We start from the raw sequence: 13056 nt of genomic DNA on the forward strand, positions 1-13056 counted from the left end.
ACAGAGGGATACAATCAAGATCAAGGGAGATACTAATCCCACTCTATAAAGCCTTAGTAAGACCACACCTAGAGTATCGCATCCAGTTTTGTTCACCACATTATAAAAAAGACATTGAGACTCTAGAAAAAGTACAGAGAAGAGCAACCAGGGTGATTAGGGGACTGGAGACTAAAACATATGAAGAACGGTTACAGGAACTGAGCATCGGTAATCTAGTGAAGAGAAGGACCAGGGGAGACATGATAGCAGTCTTCCAATATTTGAGGGGCTGCCACAGGGAGGAAGGGGTCAAGCTATTTTCTAAAGTGCCTGTAGGCCAGACAAGGAACAATGGATGGAAACTGAACAAGGAGAGATTTAACCTGGAAATAAAAAGAAAATTTCTGACAGTGAGAACAATCAACCAATGGAAAGCTTGCCCTTGGAAGTTGTGGGAGCATCATCACTTGAGCCTTTCAAGAAGAGATTGGACTGCCATCTGTCAGAAATGGTGCAGGGTCTCCCGCTTGGGCGGGGGGTTGGACTAGATGACCTACAAGGTCCTTTCCAGTTCTGATTATCTGTTATCTGTTATCAATAGAGAGAATCAAATTATGCAGATAGGAATGATAGAGACTGAAAATGTAAGAGAATTTATGTCACTGTGCAGACAAAGTTATCTGAATGAAGATCCAATTTATTGCAGTAGTAGAAGACGACATGATACAATCAGACCCTTATTTCAGATTCTCATCTGTTTAACAGATAACAGATAATCTGTTGGAAGGGACCTTGTAGGTCATCTAGTCCAACACCCTGCCCAAGCAGGAGACCCTACACCATTTCTGACAAATGACAGTCTAATCTCTTCTTCAAAACCTCAAGTGATGGCGCTCCCACAATTTCTGAGGGCAAGCTCTTCCATTGGTTGATTGTTTTCACTGTCAGAAAGTTTCTCCTTATTTCCAAGTTAAATCTGTCATTCAGTTTCCATCCATTATTCTTTGTCTGGCCTTTGGATATGACTCTCTGGGTCATATCTTACTCTTAAATGCTATGGTATTTATCATCTTAAGAAATATTAAATGAAAAGTTCAGTTTCACCTGCATTCTTTGAATATGTTTGCTCAATTATGCCTTAATATATAGGTATTCAAATATATGTAATTCAAAGAATGGTTGAATGTAAATGATTGAGTTAGCTTCCTGGGTTATTGCAAAGAGAAAGCTGCCACTTAAAAACAAAATAAGGTTTTATTTTTATTGCATTGCCAACTCATTTCATATTTTGTGAATAAGATTTATCAGTGTAAAAATAAAATAAAATAAAACATTACCAAGTAGATGTGAAGTAGTATCAACTAGTACAACACAAGGAAAACTATTTTGGATAAACAGATAATAAGAGATACAGAGATGATGGGGCATGCTCCAGCCGATCCAGAATTCCATATGGTAAATCATTGATATATTACTTTCCAAATGCAGTGTTTCCCATGCCTGCTGTCTTAGATAGTCAACTGCCTTTAGCTCAAACTACTGTTTGCTATTAGGAAGTTTTTTCTAACATTCAGCTGCAATCTGTCAAATAAATCATTCCCTATATTATACTCTGAAGTCTTAATTTTCTTTTGTGTTTACATTCTTCCGGTATTTGAAAAGAGATCATAGTCTTCTTTCAGTTTTGTTTCTTCACTGTGAAATAGGCCCAGATCTTTCAACTTACAGTACATTAAAATCAAATATTGCTTTGTTTGAATAATTAACAGTAATTAAAATAATGCTATCGAATAAATAATAAAAGCAGCAGCCAGAGAAATTAAAATGTTCCTAGGCAAATGTGCATACTTAAAATAAACATATAAATATAGTAACAGGCCAGGGTGAATATAAATAATATTACCTAGCACCTCACTAGCAACAACATTTTAGAGTGGCAGAGTAATGATGGAGTGGAATGTCAGATTTACTCCCCAACTATATCCATACAATGCTAAATGGTCTTTTGCATTGCCTCCAGTAACACTTCTCTACAGGGGTGGGATTCAAATTTTTTAACAACTGGTTCTGTGGGTGTGGCTTAGGTGGTGTGTGTGGCTTGGTGGTCATGTGACTGGGTGGACATGGCTTGGTGGTCATATTACTGGTTAGGTGTGGCCAACTCAATATTACTCACATCGAGGCACGCATGTCCTCGCCTGGCCTTTCATGACTGTGGGGATGCTGCAACAGTCGTAAGTGTGAAAAAGGGTCATAAATCACTTTTTTCAGTGCCATTGTAACTTTGAATGGTCACTCCACACAAGCAAGGTACCAGCAAAGGAGGGGAAAAAAACTCCAGAGACGTCCAGTCTAGTCCTGCCAAGAACATAATAAGGGTTAACAGAGAAGCAGTTTCTGTAAGCAACACCAGAATGTTTCCTTCCTGCCTTCCTTACAGGATTAGGCCAGTAATTTCTTCTAACAACCAGTTCTCCGAACTGCTTAGAATGTTAACAGGTTCTAGCGAATAGGTGTTAACTGGTAGAATCCCACCCCTGCTTCTCTACTTTGTATCCTACTATTCTATTCTGTTTTGCAGTATCTTTTCTCTTTTCCCTGAGCAGTACAGGTGGTCCTTCATTAATGACACAATTAGGACTGGAATTTCTGTTACTAAGTTACAGGTTCATGAAGCATGATGCCATGTGATTCCATCACTTTGTCACAGAAATTTTAGTCCTATTTGCCATTGTTAAGTAAATGCCATACTGCCATTAAGCAATGATGTAGTTACCATATTTTCTTCCAGCTTCCCTACTGATTTTGCTTGTAGGAAGCTGACAAAGAGGGTCACAAATGATGATCACATGACAATGGGACACTGCAACCGATATTAAGCATGAGGACTGGTCATAAGTACCACTCACCATCATAAGTTCAAACAATTGCTAAGAGAGGACCAATTGTAAATTATCCTATAAGAGCAGCAGATTACAATCTATACTTTCCTCAAGTCCCAAAACATACAAAACAATTAGGGGTTTTAAGTGAATGTTTTATTGTCTCTCTGAATGCATAGTTTCAATGAAAATTAGCCCAATGAAAATTTGGCATATTATTGTCACTTCTTGCTAAGCATTACACGCTTTTTAAAAACCAGTACAGAGTACTTAAAAGAAGTGTAATTAAAAACACAACCAAAGAGAAGTGTAATTAAAAACACAGTGAAAAGCATTATGAAAACTCCAACCCAAACCTAACTATAAAAGACCACAAAGAAAGCCAACATTTCACCATCTTCAACATCAAGAGACCAGTTACATATGAAACCTTTGCTTAAATTAAAATGTTTACACTTAAGAGGATTAAGACACCCTCTACATAAAAGCAAAAAGTTCTATACTGCATTTAGTGCTTATAGATCAGCCATCTATTTCCATGCAGATTATCTGTATGAAAACAACTCTGGAAAGAAAAAAAATGAGTTCTTGCTTGGGGTAATACCAAAGCAAAACACATTCAAAGCTATTTTTTGTGTTTTCTAAGTGATATTAATTTGATACGGTCCTGTTAGTCTTTGTGATCAGTGGGTCTGTCCATTTCTATGTGCATTTGTTTTTCTTTTAAGTATCTCTCTTAACCAGGAGATGATATTTCTATCATTCTAATATGATGATGAGAGTTGTAGACAAAGATTTGAAGAGCAAAACCTTTGCTTTCATTTATTCTTGGAACAAGAATAAATAATGTAGCTTTCAAATCACAAACCTACATATTGAATTACCATTTGATTGATCAAAAAGGCAATCCTCAAATATGTCAGAGAATTCAAAGAAATGTGCTAATTGATTTGTAGTTCTATATTTATATTTAACAAAAAAATTACCAGATCAGTGCTAAATAATAACATTATAGAAATTAATTTTCCATGTGTTTAATTGCAAGATATACAGCAGTATACACAGATCAGATTCTCAATCTTTATTATCGACTAAATTATTTCCATGGTTGTAAATGTAAAATATGTATTCAAAATATCCATGCCTTTTTTAATTTTAATCTACATGAAATAGAAATTGTTTTTTAAATAATAACAATATATCATTTCAAAATAATACTGAATGAAAATGTCAACAGAAATTAATATTTAAATGCTATTGCTTCATTGTTTCCTTCAATTTTTATCTCTTTACAGCACCAGGACATAACATCCTGTTAAAATCGGCTATAAGGATTCAATCATTACTGAAATGGCTCAAGATGCCACAGGTTTTACAGAAAATTATTTTTGACTACTAAGTCTTTTCATTGTGTTACTAAACACACATATTAATAATATTTTTTTTAAAATGTCAGAACTCAACTCCACATCTGGATTAATAGCAAATATTGAAAATGGAACTTTTTTGGAGCTGTACCCCACGTCTCTCTCAACATCCATGGATTCACCTTCCAATCGCATGTCAAACGTCTATGTTTATGTTTCAATCTTCCTTAGCCTCTTGGCATTTCTTCTTTTGCTGTTAATTATTGCACTTCAGAGATTGAAAAACATCATCTCCTCTAGCTCTTCCTATCCAGAATACACTAGTGATGCTGGGAGCTCCTTTACAAATTTAGAAGTCTGTAGCATTTCTTCCCAGAGATCAGCTTTTTCAAACCTTTCAACATGAGAAGCCAATTAAGGAAATCTATTGTGCATGGAATAGCATCTCAGTCCAGGTCTTGAACATGGTTGGAAGACTAAGGCATGCAAGATTTAAATTATTAGAGAAGAGATGGTTTCTGAACTTTTCTGCTTAATGTCACCCACTGAGCTCTGCCTCTTAGAGTTTGAGAATTTTGTAGTGTTTTCCCCAGCCCCTTCTGAAGCTAATGAAAAGTACATTCTTTCTCAAGTCAATATGTTCCTTAAGTGATTATAAGGAAATATCTATGTTATTCTCTCAATAATATTAGAAAAACTGTTTGCCTTTGACTTGTTCCAAGATTTTTTTTCAACTTCCCAGCTTATGATTCTGAGATCTTTGGTGATCTCCCATCAAAGTACTAACCAGGTTAAATGCTACTTAGGATTTCAAGATTATCCAAGTTTTAAAGGTGCTACCACCTGCTATAAAGGAGATACAGCTATTTAAACTGTATGTGGGAATATCTGGCTTCCTGCTTCTGTTTACCGATCTCAAAGCTCAAGGATGTTTAATTGTATTCCATGGCAAGACCATTCTGCTATACAAGCAGGACACTTTTCCTGTAAATGTGAAACAAAGAAAGAAAGCTAATATATAATCTAGTTAATATCATGTTCCTGTAATTTTTCCCTACACTGCCTGATATTTATATTTTAGTGGAACAACTATAATTAATGTATGTACTAATCACTTCAGACTTACTGCATTTGTTGGATTTGTAGAATTACATACTTTCTAGATTATGCATTCCCAATATAATATCCTTTTGAATATGTTCTATGATGATCACCACTCACTGATCTATTTAATTTTATTTTCATTAAAGAAAGAAAGAAAAAAGACGGGAAAGGAAGCTAACCTAATGTAAAACTGGTATTTCCTACAGTGGTCTCTGCAGGAAGAGACGTTAAAAAAAGTCAACATGATGGCTATAACTGTGTCAGGTTAGGTAGTCCCTGACTTATGACCACAATTGGGATCAGAATTTGTTGCTATGCAAGGCAGTTGTTAAGTGAGTCACACTTGATTTTATGACCTTTTTGACAATTGTTAGTTGAATTACTGCAGTTTTAAATGAATCATTAAGTGTATCTAGTTGACTCTGCTTTTTGGAAGCTGGCTGGGAAGGGTGCAAATAGCGAACCTGGGATGCTGCAACTGTCAAATGTTTGCTAATTGCCAAGTTTCTAAATTCTGATCACTATGCTACAATAATTGTAAGTGTGAAGATTGGTCATAAGTCTTTTTTTTTTTCCAACGCTGCTGCAACTTCAAACAGTTGCTAAATGAATGGTCATAAGTCAACTACCTGTAGACTGTGCCAAATACATAATGTACATTAAAAGGGGGCAGGGCTTTCATAACACGATTGTGGCTATTCTCTTGCATTTTTAAAATCCCCCCTTCTCCCATGTAGGTGCCTGGCCCCGATAAATAAATATATTTGATGTATAATTTAAAAATGCAACTTCCAACAAATTTTGAGTTGAGGTTAATTGTCCTTCCACTTACATTGCCTATATCTACTTCTGAGGGACAAAGCAAATAGGTTAACCTGGTTTAACCAATTTTAATTTAAAATTATACAATACCTTGAAGGCCAACTACTGCCAACTATTGCCATTCTCTGTATAAGGCAGCATGCTGAATCAAATGCTATTTGATAGCTTTCAAAACAAATGTTTTAAAAAAACCCTTTTTCTGGTTCTGAAAAGTTTTATTGCTTAGTTGGCAGGTATTCCTAAATTTTAGTATATACTCTGTCTGGTGGTTCTATCCTGTCATTTGGGCAAGATTAAACATATTAATTGTTATTGTTTTTGTACTCTTTTCTTTCCCTTTATTTAACTTTCTGTGCCTTGACCTTGGTTATGTGGTTCTCTGTCTTTTGCTTAAAAAAATGTTCCTTTACGCTTAACTAACTCCTTAGAGAACTGTCGGTGCAGCTGCACTTGTTTAACTGTCATTTTCACTTTTCATTGAACAGTTTGAAATTATGCTTATACCCTTTCACTGTCCCCAATGTGCCCTTTCTCTTGCACTGCTTTGAATTTCTAACTGGTTTGAATTTCTAACTCTCTGATTTTTCTTTGAATTCCTTGAAATGGAATTTCTTTCTCAAAGTCCAACAAACCTCATCTTTCTTGTTATTCTTAAACACTCTTTGCGTAGATTAGAAGAAAAAAAACCAGGCAAACGGGCAATAATGACAAGTAAAGCAGCAGATCTAGTGAACTGGAAACTATGCCTCCACTTTGAAGAAGGTAGTGCCGGTACTAAGGCCTAGCCTGCCAGTTTGGCCTGAGCCAGCCCAAAGAATTTTGTTGCTCTGGCTTATATATTTTGAAGCCCTTTCTAGTATATGATAACAATCAAATAAATACATAAATAAATCCTGAGTTTATACCCTTCACAAGTGTCTTACCCTGAGTAAGTGGTACCATTATATTACAAACTGTTATTTCTGTGTTTTGGGAGCTACTCCTATAATAGCAAGGGTTTTTTTGTGTGTCAGTGCCTTTGAGTCAGAGTTGACTCTTGACGAATGCTTAGATTAGCCTCTACAACTTTCTTAGCAAAATTTTCAGAAGTGGTTTACCACTGCCTTTAAGAGCTATAAGACTGAAAGGGCCAAAGTGAACTAATAGAATAGAATTCTTTATTGGCCAAGAGCGATTAGACACACAAGGAATTTGTCTCCAGTGCATAAGCTCTCAGCGTACATATGTGATAAATCATGATAAAAATAAAACACAATCATCATAAATCATAAGATACAACACTAAGTGTAAGATAGTGATCTAGCTAGTGTTTTACTTAAGACAGGACTGGAATTCACAATTTCTTGGTTTCTAGCCTGGTGTCTATATCAAACTAGCTCTCAGCAGTTCTTTGGAAAGTATGAACCAGGAGTATGAAAAGGAGTCTTTTCATATTCCTGCTGCTCTAGGGGAATGCTCTGCTTCTTCTCTGCAAAACTCTATAATCATGTAATTTTTCCCCCAACTGCTGCATGGTTAGTTAGCTCCCCCAAATCCTGTCAGAGCAAGCAACATATGGTAAATGAAATTCTATCATAGAAATTCTATCTACTGTGCAGTAGATACAAATGTTTTTGTCTCTATTTACAAATGTCATGATTTCCCTCATGCATTGCTTCTCATTTATATTTAGTGAAGCTGAAATAACAGTTGCTCTCTTGAAAATCTAAAAAAAAAATGTCACTAGCACTATCAAAACAATTATTCTGACCTCTAGATCCTGCAGATTCTCTCCATGACAATCTGTCCCTGATCAGATCTTTGAGGTCGTCCAGCACCACTGTAATGAGCCCACTTTGCTGCTGGTCAACCACTTCTTTTTCCTTTTATATTATTTGCATTTAATTACATTCTTATTCAAGACAGCCTTATGTCAGGCTATTGCTAACATTATATCCCAATAATAGATGTACACTATAAAAGAGGCAATAAAGGACCCCTATGGAAGTTCATTATTTAACATAGGAACGTTAAAAAGACATCTTAATGTATTTGCTTGAGTTATATCTCATTTTCCTCCCAGAGCTCAAGATAGCTTTCCTAGGTATTGCCCTTCATTTTACTGCCACAATATCAATATACTATCAAACTATCACCAACAACACAGAAAAGAGAGCTTTAGATATACATGAAAGGAATCCTAGAATAGTGTAAACATTTTGTTGCCTAAATAATAAAAGTGTGCTTCTTCTTCAGTTCATATAAAGATGCTGACTAGGTTGGCAGTTGAATCTTATTTAACACAGACCATGGGACAATAAGCACAACATTTCTACTTCAACTTGAGAAGGCCAAGAATGCTTCTATCTCTTCAACAACAACCCAGTCCGACATCATGCTGACACTAGTGTCCTCCAGTTCCTTCCATCATAAGCATCAGGAAATGCCATAGAATTCAGCTATTAACAACAGCTTTTTTTAAAAAAAATATTAGGTTTATTCCTTAGCCAATTCTAAGAGTTCATGCATGCATATACACATACAGAGATCTAAAATTAATCTTGTTTTGTTTAATTTAATAAACATTATTTGATACCTATAAAATGTTGGCAGCAGTTTGTTCTCCAAACCACTGCCAAAATCCACAGTCTGAGCTACGAACATTTTCTACTATTTCAGAGCTATAAAATGCCTTTACCTCAATTCCTCCCCATGCTCAACTGATAACACTGAACTTTATTTAACTGCATGTAATGCAGTCCTGAGTTAAAAACAAAGTAAAGCAGAAATAAAAGATGGTTTAAACAGAGAATATGGTGCAATCATTTAAAAAAAATATTCACATGTACCCAGTTTTTCATGATTTAAAATAGGAACTTCTGGTATAGACTTATTGAAGAGATATATATGTATCTTTTCCCATGTAGCTCTGAAGCTAAACTCAATTGGGAACAAATATTTCTACTTTTCTCCCCGTATTTAGATGGTAACTTGCTACATGCCACCTTTAGTATATCCATTTATCTCTGAATTGCTAGAATAAAAACAAAAACAAAACCTTAGCTAACCCTTTAAGTGTCTATTTATCAACCTGTGTTCAATCTGAAACTAATTTGACTTGATTCAACTGTGACATTAGTTCAGAATCTTGGGATGTTCAATGGCAGTGAAACAGACTGCTTTTGATAATGAAATGTTTTATCCAGTAAAGGATTTTGGAAGAAAACATGTCCTCTGAGGGATAAGTATTTCACTGGCTTAGAAGCATTTCCTTGCCTATGAAACCAGAGGCTATCATCTGTGAGTGAGATGAATATTTAATTTTCCATGATATTACAAATAATCTCAGCAGAATCATATCATATCATACTGAGGTACTTAAAAGAAAAGCTAAGAGTGAATGGTTACGATCTACCACCATAGATCAGCAATCATTGAAATATTCATAAGAACATCCTCTTCTGGTGGCAGCTGCATTCCAGAACTCCTTTCATATAAAGACATAATCACAAAACATAATTGTGAGAATAAACATCCCTGAGCAGAACATAATCATAACTGGAATTTCTAGCCACAGGTGTGCTGGCTAATCTTCTCTTTATGTTTGACTGCTTATGGACTATAAAGCCAGACTAGGCTTTTAGCAACTCCTTAGACAGACTTTTTTGGGAGGATCTTTCTCTAATTAGACCTTTGAGGTCAGCCAATAATGGACCCATCACTGTTCTGATTAAGTACACTTACCATCCTGCTGGTCTGGTTCTTCTCTTTTACAGATTATGGTCTTCAGAAGGGAATAGGATCTTAAAATAATGTATCCAAAATAAAATAATTTGAGTCTGGCCATTTGAGAGAATTTTGACTAAGAATTCTGGAATGATGCAATTCATTTTTTGTTGTCTTGGCTATCCATATTCTCAGCAGTTATCTACAACACTATAGTTTAAAAGCATCGATACTGTACTATCTTCTTTCAAAAACCAAATTTTGCTTTCATAGCGCACCACAGGAAAAACCATTTTCTGATTGATTCTGATCTTTGAAGCATAGACACATCATGGCATCTCAATATATTTTCCATGACTTTCATTGCTATTCTATCAAGTGCTAATCTCTGGTGTATTCTTGGTTGTCAGTTCCTTTACTGTGGATAGTCAATCATAAAAAACAGAATCTATCACATCAAGATCTTCATTGTCAATTTTAAGGTTGCTTGGTTGTCCTTTGTTATTGGAATTTTTTTGTAAAAAAAAACCCCTGTAATCTAAATCATTTTTACTGTGTTCCTTGAATTTCATTATCAAAGCTGTTCATGTTTATTTGGTGATACATATGGCTGGATTGAGTAGTATTTATTAACAACTTTTTGAATTTCATTAAAAAAAATCACAATGTACATAGAACTATAAAAAGATAATTTGTGATTGTGCATCTTTCAGAGTCCTAGGAAAGCTATGGGACCCTGAGAAACCTTTGTAAATTAATAAAAATCAACTTTTGTCTTTTTTTCTGAAATCATATTAGGGTATATGTGGACTAGAAGAGTGCAGTAAAGAGATATAGAAAATGCTAATTCTTTGGTACCATGTAGGGTGGCATGGAGTTGTGTAGCTCATATATGGACTAAGTTATATTTGCCCAATACCCTGTTGCAGGGTCGATTGATTCAAATCTGTGAGCCTGCTTCATATTTGGCTGCTACTTCTAGTAAAATGCCCTGCCATTGTGTTAGATGTTTTCATTTCTAATAATTTTTTGTTTTCTAACCTTTTTTTTGCTACCTTAGGTTATTTGGGTTCTTTTCTGTTCACAGTAACTGTTCATCCTTTGAATATTTTGATTATAATCTAAGTATCTAAATGTTTTCCTCTGCTCATTGTGACTAGCAAGCAATAAATGTTGATATCCTGTCCCAGTTCACACACATACGCACACACACACACACACAGAGAGTATGAGCAGGGTTAAGTATGTTTATTTCACACAGCCACCTCCAAGTCATTCCCCAAGTCCCAACTCTGCATGTGCCATCTTTAGACTCAGTTTTGATGATCTCTTCAGAAAATACTAACAAAAGCAATGGGTGCAACACAAGCCACACTCTCTTCCGTGACTAAGGCCTGAGGGCAATGGCAGTAAGGTGAATTAAGAAGTCCAGGTAGGGCTACGGCAAGGGGAGTCAAGGGACTTCTGTCAGGATGACAGCAAGGTGAATTAGTGAACTCCAACCAATCAGCAACTGCTGATTGCAAGCCCAACAAAAGCAACCACAACTCTCCATACTCCAGGCAATGGGAAGACAATTTGGCTTTGATGGCTTCAAGGCACAACAAAGGCACCACAACACTAGCTGATTCAAGGCATGACAAAGGCAACTTGTCTTCAATGGGTGTAGGGCATGACAATGGCAATTTTACTTCAGTGGGTACAAGACACTGCAACACAGTGAGTTCAAGGCAATATCCTGTAACTGGGTCACTTAAGTGATGCAATTCTTGCAGTCTGTTACTGATGTAACCTTAAGACTGTGCAACTTATTAACTGAGGACCTCAAGTGACCATAGCATGAGGCAGGAATTCCAGACAAACAGCTGAGAGCTATGAATTGGTGGGCATTGAGGGCAGTTTCTATGGAGGATGCACAGGTGCCGCAGGCAGATACTATGGAATGCTGGTAGGTGTATGGGCAAAACTGCAATGGACTGACTTGCAATATCCTGCCTTCTCTGTTGGTTGGTTGTTAGAGACTGGCAGGGAAAGTCACAAATGACAATTATGTGAATGCTGCAGCCATCGTAATTACAAGCAATAGCCAAGTCCCTAATTCATTATATGATTGTGGAGATACTCAGTGGGTCACAATTTAAGTTCCTCTTGTTTAGTACCTTCTTAACTTTGAACTATCACTGAATGAATGCTTGCAATGGTTAAGTTTTTCTGTTGCAGCCTTTATTTTGAGAATACCATCCCACCTGAGATTAGAGTGGCACTCTCATTTGTCTTCCAAAAAACTTTTAATTCCAGGGAGGTATTTGGGAAATGAACAGCAACCAGTATACTTACTGCTTTCTGGCTGTTTATGCTCTTATTTGTCTTTTATGTTTTTATTCTATTTCTCTTTGGTATCTTGTAAATTACTGGGAGTCATTTGTGTTGAATATTGCATAATAAGCATAAATAATAATAATAATAATAATAATAATAATAATAATTTATTAAATTTATATGACACCTAATTTGATGCCTACATTGTTAAATAAGTAGTAACATTTCTACATTAAATTTTGACAAATGTCTAGATCTTGAAGTAGGGAAAAACATATCAATAAATGTCCCCTCACACAATTTCTACTTATAACACTATCAAGTTTTTAGCCAGCCCTTTAAAATATTTTTATTTATTAATCTAATTTATATTCTCTGAGATCTCCAATAAACATAGACAACATTGTATTTAGTACTCTCATCTTAGAATCTTAAGCAAGTTACTTATTTCTTATTACTGTTAGCTATAGAATATCCTACTTTTCATTATAGTGTCATTGCAAATATCTTTACCAACATTCTTTTCATTGTTCATAAAAAGATTAGATTTAGCATAATCCAAAAGCTACTCCGATATGCACAGCAATTCATAAATTTTAGATATTTGCACCAAAACTGTGTTATCAAAAGTTTTAATTGGATATTCCGCTATTCCAGTTTCAGACAATACAACTGCCTCAGTTTGATGCCTCCCAAATAGATCACGGACTTCACTTATGACATTTAAAAGCTCTTGAAAACCTGGATTTTTTTAAAAAAAGAACATTTGGACATTGAGGTGTAATACCTACCTACTGCCATACCTGGGATATACATTACTCTCTCCAAACTCTTAAGCAGCGATTTTTCGCCAAACTTACACTTTATCGATAAAA

General features: G+C 35.5%; 1 protein-coding gene across 1 annotated transcript; it reads left to right on the plus strand.

Moving 5' to 3' along the window:
• Positions 1 to 4210: 4210 nt before the first annotated feature.
• Positions 4211 to 4732, plus strand: SERTM1 (serine rich and transmembrane domain containing 1). The gene has a single exon (XM_026708931.2). The coding sequence runs from the start codon at positions 4314 to 4316 to the stop codon at positions 4635 to 4637; it is 324 nt and encodes a 107-aa protein (XP_026564716.1). The 5' UTR covers positions 4211 to 4313; the 3' UTR covers positions 4638 to 4732.
• The last annotated feature ends 8324 nt before the right edge of the window (positions 4733 to 13056 follow it).

This window comes from Pseudonaja textilis, chromosome 7, assembly GCF_049901715.1.
Source record: "Pseudonaja textilis isolate UNSWEBS1 chromosome 7, rPseTex1.2, whole genome shotgun sequence".
Classification (NCBI taxonomy): Eukaryota; Metazoa; Chordata; class Lepidosauria; order Squamata; family Elapidae; genus Pseudonaja; species Pseudonaja textilis.

Excerpts from the sequence above, each read along its gene's own strand:
- SERTM1 (XM_026708931.2), top strand. The coding sequence starts at position 4,314 with ATGTCAGAACTCAACTCCACATCTGGATTAATAGCAAATATTGAAAAT.